At 49.0% G+C, this 13058-nt stretch overlaps 1 protein-coding gene across 1 annotated transcript; it reads left to right on the top strand.

Moving 5' to 3' along the window:
- The first annotated feature begins 7942 nt into the window (after window positions 1-7942).
- GDF2 (growth differentiation factor 2) lies at window positions 7943-12299 on the top strand. Its single transcript, XM_029915811.1, has 2 exons — window positions 7943-8288; window positions 11359-12299. Exons 1-2 carry the CDS (start codon window positions 7943-7945, stop codon window positions 12297-12299), a joined length of 1287 nt encoding a protein of 428 aa, XP_029771671.1.
- The last annotated feature ends 759 nt before the right edge of the window (window positions 12300-13058 follow it).

The raw sequence follows: 13058 nt of genomic DNA, 5'->3' as shown, positions 1-13058 counted from the left end.
ATGAGGTTTAGATACGTCATCTTGTTTAGCCTCACAGCAGACTTGAAATTTCATTACCCAATTGGTGCCACAGAAAAGCAGGCTCAGGATGGGGTAATAATATGTCCCCCAATGTCTTACCAAGACCACAGGTCATGTCAGCTTTGACACTCAAGGGTGCCTGATGCAAGGCCTCTGTGACTCATGCAGACCCCTAGCTTCCCGGACAGTGATTCCCCACTAAAAGCCACTTAGGGTTTTCCCAATGGCACTGAGTGACCTGAGAGTAGAGCGAGATAGCAAACAAAATGTATGAATGAAACTACTTGTTTTTCCTCTCAAAAGCCAAATATCAACATCACGTTGTCACAAAAGCATGAGCCTCCAGCACCCAGCCTAGATGTGGTCACTCACACCTGAGGTCACCCACCCGCATCTGTATCAGCTTGGAGGAGGCAGTGCAGTGGCCTGCGAAGCCCTATTGCCAAATGTTTTCATCCTCTGAAAGGGGAGGGCCTCACAGATTAATTCATGTGACAAACACAGACGGTAAAATGGAGAGCTAGAGACTTGAAGGCAGGGGGAAACTTCTGATGTTATCTTTTTTTCTTTTCACTTAACAAGTGGGGAAACTGAGTCCAGGGGCTACCAAGGGTCTTGCCCGAGGCCTTTCAATAGGTCCCTCTGTATGTTGAGGTCACTTGTAAAATGCCACACAGCTGTAACCTACAAGTGCTCCTTCTGTGGCCAGGATGGACGTAGGTGGTGCTGGAGGAGAGGTTGTGGGGGGGGTCCAGGGGGAAAGGAATGCAGTGGCACCACCTGGATGGAAGAGCGGATTGGCCAGTGGCATAAAGACATTGCAGGTACCAGCTTGTACAAAATGCATTTAGGGCCCGGACCAGACTCTGGTGGGAAGACCCAGGCCCAGCTTGCCAGTCCTGGCTGTTGAAGCCTCTGTCCTGTTACCAGTAGTTGCAAACATGAAGTCTTTCACTGATAAACTGACGCCCCAGAGATTTTTATTCCCTCTCTCTGTTCTACTCCCAGAGAGAATGATGCTCATTCGAGCTTTGCAGTACTTTTCCCACCCCTTTTAATTCTAATCCCATTCTGACTTCCTCAGGATCCCCCAGCAGTCCTGTCTGTATGAGTAGGGGGTGAGCAGAAGAATGCACCTCTTTATTCAATTATTTAGCACCTACTGTATGCCAAATACTGTACAAGTACGTATAAAGTATTTGGCATACTTTATCTCTTGGAAGGCTCATATGAATTTTCCTCTTTTACCAAAACCAACGTGCAGACCTGAATGCGCATTAGGATCACACAGAGGGCTTGACCAGGTTGCTGGGCCTTGCATCTACAGCTGCAGACTCAGGCTGAATTTTTGCATTTCTAACCAGTTTTCAGGTGCTGCTGCTGCTGCAGGGCCAGGAGCCACCCCTTGAGAACCACCGTTCTAATAAATGTGCTGGCCAGCTGGACGCGGTCCTGAGACGTTGCTCCCATTGGCAGTACTTAACCATGTGCCAAATGGGAGCAGGGCGTCACAGCAGCGAGGCCCAGAGTTGGGAAGGGACCCAGCCCTTGCTCTGCCTGGCTCATTCTCTCTCCTTGCAGCCTTGAGGTGGGTCTAGTTTTCATTCCCGTGAGCCATGTGTGGGTAAGTGTCGGAGCTGGAGAAGCTTCCAGAGAGACAGGTGTCCTCATGGCCTGCTTCCTGGGACAAAGAGGTTCCTGACCTTCTGGAGGCAGCTGTATCATGGAAGTTTAGGCAGATCCTCTCCTACCTCCGTAAATGAAGGCAGAAGTCTGTCTGCTGGCGGGATGAACTTGGAATAAATGAATGAGTCAGATGTGCCTCTCTTATCCATTACATTGTGCTTCTCCTGTAGCAACTGCATGGTATTACTCCATTTCTGTAATTCCGAAGTCCCATGAGAAATGGTGCTACAAAAGCTTTGGTTAAAAATCACCATCACATAGGGACCCTTGGGTGACTCAGTGGATTGAGCATCTGACTTTAGCTCAGGTCACGATCTCACAGTTGGTGAGTTCGAGCCCCGTGTCAGGCTCTGTGCTGAAAGCTCAGAGCGTGGGGCCTGCTTGGGATTCTGTGTCTCCCTCTCTCGCTGTCCCTCCCCCACTCACACTCTGTCTCTCTCAAAAATAAAATAAAAACATTAAAAAATAAATTAACAATTTAAAAAAACTCCATAGTATAGTAAGGACAAACTATCTGGGCATCAAGTCCAGATTGAAGGACAAGGCTGGGTCAGCAGCCACCAAGGCAGAGCCAGCCTGAGCAGCCCACTGGCTGGAGTACCCAGGGGTGCTCACGGACATGTGCAGAATGAACTAGAGGCCTGGGCAGGGAGGGCCTCAGATCCACCGTGAACACAGGGCCGGCTCTCTGGGTACGTCGCATTACAGGAAGGATATGTTAGCTGAAGCCAACAGCATCAGCGGCCCTCAGGCCCTTCATAGTGGTTGTCGGATGAATCCAGATGTCTGAATGGTGTCGCTCAGAACTCAGAAGCTGTGTGAGGGAGGGGTCCTGGCCAGGCGCTGAAAGGCAGCAGGAACCGGGCCCAGGTGGAGGGCAGTGGGGGGAAAGTATGAGGCATTTCGAACCAAAAGCACATGTAAAACAGGAGCTCTGCAAAAAGTAGGGGCAGAGCTGCTCCAGGGGTAATAGAAGCAGTGATAGAAAGATCAGACCTTGTACAGACATGAGCAATAATGACTCTCTGTGGAGCACTTACCGTGTGCCAGGCTCTGTGCTAAAGGTGCTCAGTGCTCCTGAGGAGCACTCAGGCATCAGCAGATCCTTCCAGCCCTCTCCCTGGACACACAGCATGGTACCAAGTAGGATTCCTGAGCAAGGCCCTGGACCACATATGGGTAAGAGGCGGCTACCTCTGTACCTTCCAGAAGGCTAAAGTCCAGACCCTGCAGAGTGGCTCATCAAAATATAGAGAAAATATAGTCCAGCTCAGCTAGCAAAGCAAATAAACATTTTGTTGTTGTTGTTCATCAAGTTACTAAAGACTAAAAGTAACTACCGCTAAAGGGTGGTAACGCAGGTACTCCTAGGCTCTGCTAATGCAAGTAAATATTTAAAAAGCATTTCTGGAAAACAACTTGCAATGTTTACCCAGACCTTTAAGATGTTTGCATACATTTTGATTTAGACATTCCTCTTCTGATGAACTGTCTAAAGAAAATAATATAAAATATAGACTATAACAATGTGCCTTGCAACATTATCGTAAGAAATAGCCCAGTTGCCCTACAGTTGGAGAATGTTGGATACATTAGGATATGTCCATAGCATTGAATATTGTTCAAGTCATTAAAAAATGAAGCATATGGAGATGCCTGGGTGGCTCAGTCAGGTAAGGGTCTGACTTGTGATTTCAGCTCAAGTCATGATTTCAGGGTTGGTGGGACTGACAGCAGAGAGTCTACTTGGAATTCTCTCTCTGCCCCTCCCCCATCTCTCAAAATAAACATTTTTTAAAAATGAATTTTTGAGGGGCGCCTGGGTGGCTCAGTCGGTTAAGCCTCCGACTTCGGCTCAGGTCGGATCTCACGTTCGTGGGTTCGAGCCCCGCATCGGGCTGTGTGCTGACAGCTAGCTCAAAGCCTGGAGCCTGTTTCGGATTCTGTGTCTCCTTCTCTCTCTGCCCCTCCCTCTCTCATGCTCTGTCTCTCTCTGTATCAAAAATAAATAAAACACTAAAAAAAAAATGAGTTTTTGAAAAATTTTCATGGCATGGGAACATACTTGTGCCATCCTTTAGTAGTGGCTTCTGGTGACCAGATCTAGACCCCCTAGGGGAATCTGTCTTTCATTCTTTGCTGCCAGCAACATCACCCTCACCTAAGCCAATCAGGGCATCACATTCCCCTCGTTCACAATGATTGGCTAGGGCATGGGCAGATGACCCAATCAGGACCAAGAAGACACCATGAAACTAACTGGGTCTTTCTGAAGAAAAGGCTTTTTCCCCCCTCCCCTCCATTCCTCCTCCATCCCAGGATGCAGACCTGCTGCTGTCCTCTTGCCAAAACAGAGAAGCTGAGGGTCAAGACCACACAGTGGAAGGCAGCTCTGAGAGTGGAGAAAAGCAAGATTATGACTTTGCCTGGACTCTAGACCAGGCTGTGCTAAAGCCAAACTTTCCCTGGACTTTGCCGCATTCGTGAGTTAGCCATAATCCATCTGGTTTAAACCTGTTTGGATTCTGCCCGTCTGCAATCTATAACAAAAGGAACTCTAAATGATATACTTTTTTTTTAATATACGTTTTTTAATTCCTTTTTCAGATTGTGGTGAAATATACCTATCTTCAAATTTACCATTGGCAGCTCCATTGTATTTTGTACCTTCACATTATTATGTAACCTTCACACCACCATCCCTCTTCATCTTGCAAAACTAAAACTCTGTACCAATAGTCAATCACATCCCAGTCCCAATCCACCCAGCCTCTGACAGCCACCATACTATTTTCTGTCTCTATGCATTTGGCTATAAGCGCAGTCAGGCAATGTTTGCCCTTTTGTGACTGGCTTACTTCATTTGGCATCTCTTCCTTTTTAAGGCTGAAGAATATCCCATCGTATGTATATACCACATTTTGTTTATCCATTCGTCCACCAGTGGACACTAGGACTGCTTCAACCCTTTTGGCTATTGTGACCAGTGCTGCTATAAATACATACATGTACACATAGGTGTACAAATATCTTTTCAAGACCTTGCTTTCAATTCTTCTGAGTATACACACAGAAGTGGAATTGCTGTGCCACATGGTACTCTATTTGCAGGAGGGGAGAACTGGAAGATGAAGGGCGAATAAGATGGTTTGTGGCTCAGTTAAGATAGCCTGAGGCCTGGCAATGGAGAACTGGTAGCAGAAAAGGGAGAGAGAAGGGGTCCTTCTGCAAAAGACTTCTGTACCTGTTGGGAAAGACAGAATGAAAACCTTGTTCCCTAAGACACAGAGTTAAGGGGAGCTGTGAAGCTAGACCAAGGCTCATTTGTACAAAGGTAACAAGGTCTCTGAAATCACACTACTTTGAGGAAAGTGGGAGTCGGAGCTCATGACCCAGGCTCTGTACAAGAACCTAGAGATTTGTGTGAGAGCAGAATGGGATCGGAAGGCGGCCGTGGACGGCTTCTTCTCTCTGCCCTCTGCAGAATGGCAAGCCTGTGAGTGTGCCTGAGTAATCTGTTATCTTAGCGCCGAAGGAGGACACCACGGAGACCTGGGAAGAAACTTGAACCAGTCAGGGCCTCTCAGTCAGGGATGTGTGTGACCCATCCCCAACCGCAAAACCAGGTGCCATTGAGAAGCCACAGCAGGTGGCACCTACTAGGAGCCCTCTCTCCCTCGCCACTTCTAGCATTAAGAGGCTGGACTGATAGCATCCACCTCCTCCACATCCACCTCCACCTCCTAAAAAGCCTATATGTACTTGGACAATGTAGGCAATGGATCAGACTTCCTGATAATATGGATCAGGAGACCTGATACAACAAGTAAAAAATAACAAAGGACATGTGAATATATTGATACCCTGAGTCTGTTGGGCAGAGAATTCCAGAAATACATAGCCATGTTTCTTTGCACTGCTCTGGGGGCACCATCCACATTATAGTCTATGCAGCCAGCACCTCTGGGCAGGGCTCATGTGCAGCCTCCATGGGTAGATGTGGTGATCCCATGTGTAAACAGATCCAGAGTCCTTTATTTGAGGTCCCAAATCCAAAACTATCAGAAAACCTGAAGTTCCTTTTAACTCCTTTTAGGGCAAAACTTGATCTGAATGGCTATTTGTGTTTCTATTTGTGTCCCTGCAGAAATGTTAAGGTATTTGGCTATAAGTTATTAGCCCCAACCCCATTAGGATATTACAGTGTATGTGCCGTGCTGAACTTTCAAAATCTGAAAATTTCAAAATCTCAAAACACTCCTGGACAAAAGGGTTGTAGATAGAGGATTGTGGAGCTGTCTATACTATATTAGAAAATATTAACCATGGGCATCACGGGTCAGTGAGACTGTTGGTTATTTTTATTTCCTTCTTCAGGTTTTGCATTCCCCCAATTATCTACACTATGTACTACTGTAATAATTAGAAAATAAAATCTACCAGGCTTTTCAGAAAACATCAGCCCCTTACGCTCCTCTGACCCACATTCAGGCCATACCCATGTGTCCCTTGGGTCCGCTTCTTGAATGCGACCCGATTCTGGGCTACCTCCAGGAACTGGAGCACCATGAGGGGCACCTGCCTGCCTGACTCCCCAGCTCCTCCCAGGCCCTCTTCGCTGCAGCTCCACTTCCAGGCTCTTCACCCCGTCATCTCTTCCCCACCCCAGGGAGTTCTTGCACTAAGCTGGCTCAACGCCCAGCATGCTTCCTGCCCCCTCTCTAAGCAGCACTTCTGAAGCTGCACCCATTCCCGTCCACCCTCCCTTGCTGGTGTCCCCAGAGGATGAGGACAGAAAGTTCTGTCCAGGCCCAGCAATTCTGAGGCTCCTGGTTTCACCCTGCCCCCACTAGGGGTGGGAGGAACACTGGGCACGCACTGGGATCTCCGACCTCCCGCTGGGGCCCCTCCTATCTTCCTTAAGCTGCTGAGCTCAGTGTTACCTCTCCCCAGGAGTCCTGCCAGCATGGAAAAACTTCATGTTCAAACCCCCCTCAGGACAGACCCCCCCAAGAGAACAATTACTATCCCCATTTCTTACCTAGGTCAATCCCACATGTAACAGAAATGAACAGAGTCTACGCATGGGCACAAAGGTCTTACAATTACACAGACCCCGAGATTTTGGCCTCCTGGGACCAGGGGGACATCTCCAGGGCATGTGTTGATCTCAGGGCTTCCCTGCCCCCGCCCCTCCCCAGACTGCACACTTCTGGCTGACGAGTGTGGCCCAGCTGACATGAGCAAGGAGCCCCCCAAGCCCAGGGGCAGAGCTCTTTCCGGGCTTGGGAGGCAGGTCTCAGGGTGGTTGTGGTGTCCCCAGAGAGCAGGCTGGGGAAGCACAGGGAAATAGCAGCCAGAATGTGGATCACCCAATTGATGGGGTTTGTGGTGACTGTCATATCTAGCACATAATCATCACAGATTGCTCACAACTCTTTCCTGAACTCCAGGCTCATAGAGGTGACGTGACTCTAGTGGGGGGCACATGAGGGAGCCAGGATTTGAACCGTCCTCTCAGAGGTCCAAAGCCTCCATCACCTCACTAAACCACAGGTGCTGCATTCCTCCCTGATCCTTAAAGTTCAAGACTCACTTGATAGATGAGACTGGGGGCACCAGGCTCTCCAGACATGCACATAGGCACACGTGCTCCCATAGGGAGCAAGCTTCCTGCTCACCCTGGGGAACCCTGCTTCGCCACCCACCCCACCTTCCACTTCGCCTCTGAAAGCCTTCTGGGAGTCTTGTGTTGTTCCTATATTTGGAGGACTTTTTGGTCTTGTCCGTTTCCTGGATTCTTTGTTTCTGTGGCCCCGTGGATAGAACCTGGGTCACCCGTCTTGAGATTCTTCTGAACGGAGCTGGCAAGGAAATGAGAGAGGATCCTAATTAGGGGGCGATAACCCCACGGAGAAGTTCAGATTCTCTGCAGCAGGCCTCGGACTTCCCACAAGCCCTGTGTGTGTTTGTCAGATGTTTATAGAACATTCATTAACGGAGAGCTCCCTTAGATAAGAGGTGGGAGCGCAGCATCGAGGCCTGATAAGAGCGTGTCCGCGGAGGCCACTCCAGGGACTGCGGGTGACAGCCTGTGAACTGGCAGGGGGTTCCTTTCAGAGCAGTTAGCCGGCAGGAAAATGCGGGTCCGCTCCTTCCCGGCTCCTCCCCGCGCCGGCTAACACACCCGCGGCCGCCCGCAGTCTCCTGTCCCGGGCGACAGCGCCGTCCCAAGATGTGCTTCGGGGCGCTTAGGGCGGCCCTCCCTGTGCTCCTCCTGCTGGCCTGCTCCGCGCAGGGGAAGCCACTGGAGAGCCGGGGGCGCTTGTTGGCGGGGGGAGACCCCCACCACTGGCTAGGGGGGCCCGGAGGTGAGCCGGAGGGGGGCACCTTCGACCTGAGGATGTTTCTGGAGAACATGAAGGTGGATTTCCTGCGCAGCCTCAACCTGAGTGGGGTCCCTTCCCAGGACAAAACCCGAGCCGAGCCACCGCAGTACATGATCGACCTGTACAACAGATACACCACCGACAAGTCGACCACCCCCGCGTCCAACATCGTGCGCAGCTTCAGCGTGGAAGGTAGAGTCGGCTCCGCCAGGGCACCCCGGGGGGGGGACTCAGGGGTCATGGCTGCACTGCCCAGTACGGTGGCCACTGGACATACGAGTCTCTTTACGTTTCTGTTTAAATAAATTAAAATGAAATAAAATTAATAACTTAGCTACTGGTTTCAAGTGCTCAATGGTCACATGTGTCTTATGGCTACCTTATAGGATGGTGCAGACTATAAAACACGTCCAGTCCACCCTTGCAGAAAGTCCTACTGGTAAGCCCTGCTATAGAAAGTTCTCCTTCCCTGGGTCCAGTGCCACATTTAACACATTAGGTGCCCCCGAACCCGGCTGCCTTCCTTCCACCCCTACCCTTCTTTTCCTTCCTTTATGGCCCCCTTCCGACTTTGAAACAGACAATGTATTTAGCTTCCAATCAAGTGATTCTTAACTTGGAAAGAATGTCTATTTCTCTCCCGCCAAAAAGTATCCACAAGTCTGATCAATTTTTCTGAGAGAGAAACATCAGAGGACAATTTTCTTATTTTCTAAATATAAAATGATTTGCCTGCTTTAATAGGACTGGTAGATAACAAACATGGACTTAGGGTTCATGTCCACTAATTCATGTGACATAGGCGAAACGCTCTTGTGAGCATGGACGTCAAGGCTTGCAGATACTGAGGGAACTTGCCCAGGTCACACACAGTGCTTTGGCAGCTGGTCCAAAGCACCCACCTGCCTACAAAGTTCAGGCTTTTCCTGCCTCTGCTGTCTCTCCGAACAGCCGGGCACACAAGGCCTCTCTCCTCCAGCACTTGACCTGCAGACCCCTAACAAGCCTTGCCCAGTACTATGGCCAGACCCGCCCAGCCAGCAGAGCTCATGACCCATCTAAAGGACACAGTAGTCATGATACGTGACTAGCAGTGCTGAATTTTCTGATTGCCCTAAAGAAGATGACAAATCTAGATTTTATGTGAACTTGCCTGATTTTTAAACTATTGGCTTAATGAAAAAAAAAATAGAATCTGCAGGTCACCCAATGCTCTCAGCATCGCACCATGCCTCTGGGGCATGTCTGTAACCTGCGCTTTAGGAGAAGACTAAGCTTCTTTGGCTGGAGCTAATTACCAAATCCCATAGTCTAGGAGTCCAGGCTTTGGAGCCATCTCGATTACTTGCCCCTCTCCAGCTCCCAGCATTGTCCATGTCCCCAAAACAAGTTTTCGTACTGGATCCCAGCACTCCTGTGGAAGTCAGTTGTGCTTCCTTCCCTTTAGAGATGGTCCACGTGCAGCTCAGGTAGGGAAGGTATTTGTTTTCTAGATGTGTGATGTGTTCCTACAGCCATTTTCTTTTTTCTTCTTTTAATTTTTTTAATGTTTTATTACTGAGAGACAGAAAATGAGCATGGAGAGGGCAAAGAGAGGGGGAGACACAGAATCTGAAGGAGGATCCAGGCTCTGAACTGTCGGCACAGAGCCCAGTGCAGGGCTCAAACTCACAAACCGTGAAATCATGATGTGAGCCGAAGTCAGATGCTTAACTGACTGAGCCACCCAGGACCCCCCCAACCCCGCCACAGCCATTTTCGAAGCATGCCATGGGAAGGGCACAGTAGGCATTGATGCTCATAGACCCCATTCACTATTCACATACATTCTGCAGGAGCCGGAATGGCACACACACGTTGGGTGTGGGGCCACATGCTTTGAGGGGGGACTGCATGTTGGGGAGGAGAGTCTGGGAAGGACACAGAAAGATTGGCTGAGCATCAGCTGTGAGGCAGAGATCATATTAGTAAGTTCCATGTGCCATCTGTGGTAGCCTCGCACCAACCTTGGAAGGCAGGTAGGATGAGCCCCATTCTACAGATGAGGAAACGGAGGCACGAAGAGACGCAGGACTTTTCCAAGGTCACAAGCCTAAGAAAGGGCAGGGTCTGGATTAGCCCCTTGGTCTGTCAAACACTGCTGGATATCACAAGCAGCATACAGACTCAGCTCGTGTTGTGATCTTGTGTTTGTGACCAAGCCATGGCCTAATAGATATGTCCTGATGGCTGTGTGTCAGATAAGAGAGGTTGGAAACAGAGACTGTTGTGTAGCTAAAAGGCAAGTTCTGTTTTTGCCTACATGACAAAGCAGTTGAGGCTAATATGTTCTATTTTTTTCCTCAAACATTAAGAAAAATCCACTTCCACTTTGCTCAGAAATTACAATGCTGAATAATTCCTATACTATTTAAATGCTAAGATTTTTAACATTGTCTTGATGTGGGAAATTCATCATCCTCTCCCAAGGTGTGTCCTTTACCATCATATACTTGGGATCTGCACTTTGAGGCTGACAATATACTTCGCTGTGTTGTTTATTTGGTTCTCTTTTTTTTAGTGAAGAGCTTTACAGGATGTGTGTGTTTGACAGTTAAACACTCTAAATACAATCTCCACATCTGTAAAACTGGAATAATAATTAGATCCTTGCAGGGTTAGTGTGAAGAGCAAAGTGAAATACAGAATGCAAAGCTCATAGCATAAGGCTGGACACTGAGTAGATGCTTACTAAGGAATTGGATCCATGAACTCCAATGCAAGGCATCTCTTGCCTCTGGTTTTCTTTGGAAGATCTTAAATGTACCTTTGAAAATTCTCTTCTATCTTTGGAAGATCTTAAATGTACCTTTGAAAATTCTCTTCTACATTAAGGGCTTAAGTGAAACCCCAATAAAAATTTGATAGAATTGGTCAATGTTGGGGTGCCTGGGTGGCTCAGTCAGTTGAGCGTCTGGCTTTGGCTCAGGTCATGATCTCTTGGTTTGTGGGTTTGAGCCCCACATCAGGCTCTGTGCTGACAGCTAACTCAGAGCCTTGAGCCTGTCTTCAGATTCTGTGTCTCTGTCTCCCTCTCTCTCTGATCCTCCCCTACTCACACTGTTTCTCTCTCTCTCATAAATAAAGCATTAAAAAAGTTTAAAAATTTTGAAATTAAAAAAAGAATAGGTCAATGTCATCCTGGGTGCCCTTTGACATGAGCCATGAGTCTGTTTTGGTGTAACAGAAGAGGACCATCACTGACTGTGTACTTGCATTTCAGATGCCATCTCCATCTCAGCCACAGAAAACTTTCCCTTCCAGAAGCACATCTTGCTCTTCAACATCTCCATTCCCAGGCATGAGCAGATCACCAGGGCTGAGCTCCGACTCTATGTCTCCTGTCAAAATCACGTAGACTCTTCTCATGAGCTGAAAGGCAACATGGCCATTTATGATGTTCTGGATGGAGCAGATGCCTGGGATGCTTCTACAGGAACTAAGACATTCTTGGTGTCCCAGGACATTCGGGACGAGGGCTGGGAGACCTTTGAGGTCTCCAGTGCTGTGAAGCGGTGGGTCAGAGCTGACTCCACCAAGAGCAAAAATAAACTGGAAGTGACTGTGGAGAGTCACAGGAAGGGCTGTGACCAACTGGATATCAGTGTTCCCCCAGGCTCCAAAAACCTGCCCTTCTTTGTGGTCTTCTCTAATGACCGCAGCAATGGGACCAAAGAGACCAGGCTGGAGCTCAGGGAGATGATCGGCCATGAACAGGAGAGTATGTTCAAGAAGTTGTCCAAGAATGGTCCAAGAGAAGCAGGTGGCAACAAGGATGAGGACGGGGAAGGTCACACAGCCCCAGGGTCATCTTTAACCAGACGGAAGAGGAGTGCCGCGGCCAACAACCACTGTCAGAAGACCTCCCTGAGGGTGAACTTTGAGGACATTGGCTGGGACAGCTGGATCATTGCACCCAAGGAGTATGATGCCTACGAATGTAAAGGTGGCTGCTTCTTCCCCCTGGCTGATGATGTGACCCCCACGAAGCATGCCATTGTGCAGACCCTGGTGCATCTCAAGTTCCCCATGAAAGTGGGTAAGGCCTGCTGCGTGCCCACCAAACTGAGCCCCATCTCCATCCTCTACAAGGATGACATGGGGGTCCCCACCCTCAAGTACCACTATGAAGGGATGAGCGTGGCAGAGTGTGGGTGCAGGTAGTGCTGGCCTGGGGGTGGGGGAAACAGGGTGGAGGGGTCCTGCTGAGTGGTCCTGTGTCCCTCTGGGTATGACAGGGACTAAGTCTGTCTGCATGCCAGCCTGAAGAATGAAAGAGAGCTGCCATGTCCTAGCAGTACAAGTCTGCCCACCCATACACCACTGGGTCCAGCTTCGGGGAAGACAATGGCAAGGGCCTGTGGGTGAGGGCTTAGGAGAAGAGGAAAGCCTAGAAGGATTGTTGGGGTTTAAGGGGAGACAACAAAAAGGGGATAAGAGAAAAATAATCCAGAGCCAGCAGAAAAGAGCAGAAGGGAGGCAGAGGAATACGAACAGATGAGGCAGAGATTTATAGAGATGAGAAGGATAGGACACATTCCAGTAACTTCAGGGAGTGAAGGGGACAGAGACAGCTGTGTTCTCTATACCCATCATTGCATAGATTCCCACAATCCAGTGAGATGGGTGTTATGAGTCTCAACTTACACATGCAGAAACCAAAATGCAGACAGCACAAGTAACACCAGTCAAAGGCATGATTCCAACCCACAGGTCTCCATAGGTCCGTCACCCACAAAAGCCCAGGGGCTTCTCAAACACCATCATAGTTTATCAGGTCACCTTGCAGCTGAAGAACAATTAGACACTGAGAGGCAGGCACTGTGGGGCGAGCTGGGCTCAGCCCTGGCCAGTACTCACCGAGATGACTGGGTGGCTTAGAGCATCCAGGGCACATTCTGACTGCTTGGTGCCTCTGCTTCT

Source organism: Suricata suricatta, chromosome 2 (assembly GCF_006229205.1).
Source record: "Suricata suricatta isolate VVHF042 chromosome 2, meerkat_22Aug2017_6uvM2_HiC, whole genome shotgun sequence".
Classification (NCBI taxonomy): Eukaryota; Metazoa; Chordata; class Mammalia; order Carnivora; family Herpestidae; genus Suricata; species Suricata suricatta.
Note: the sequence above shows the minus strand (reverse complement) of the source record. Positions and strands in the feature narration are given on the sequence as shown.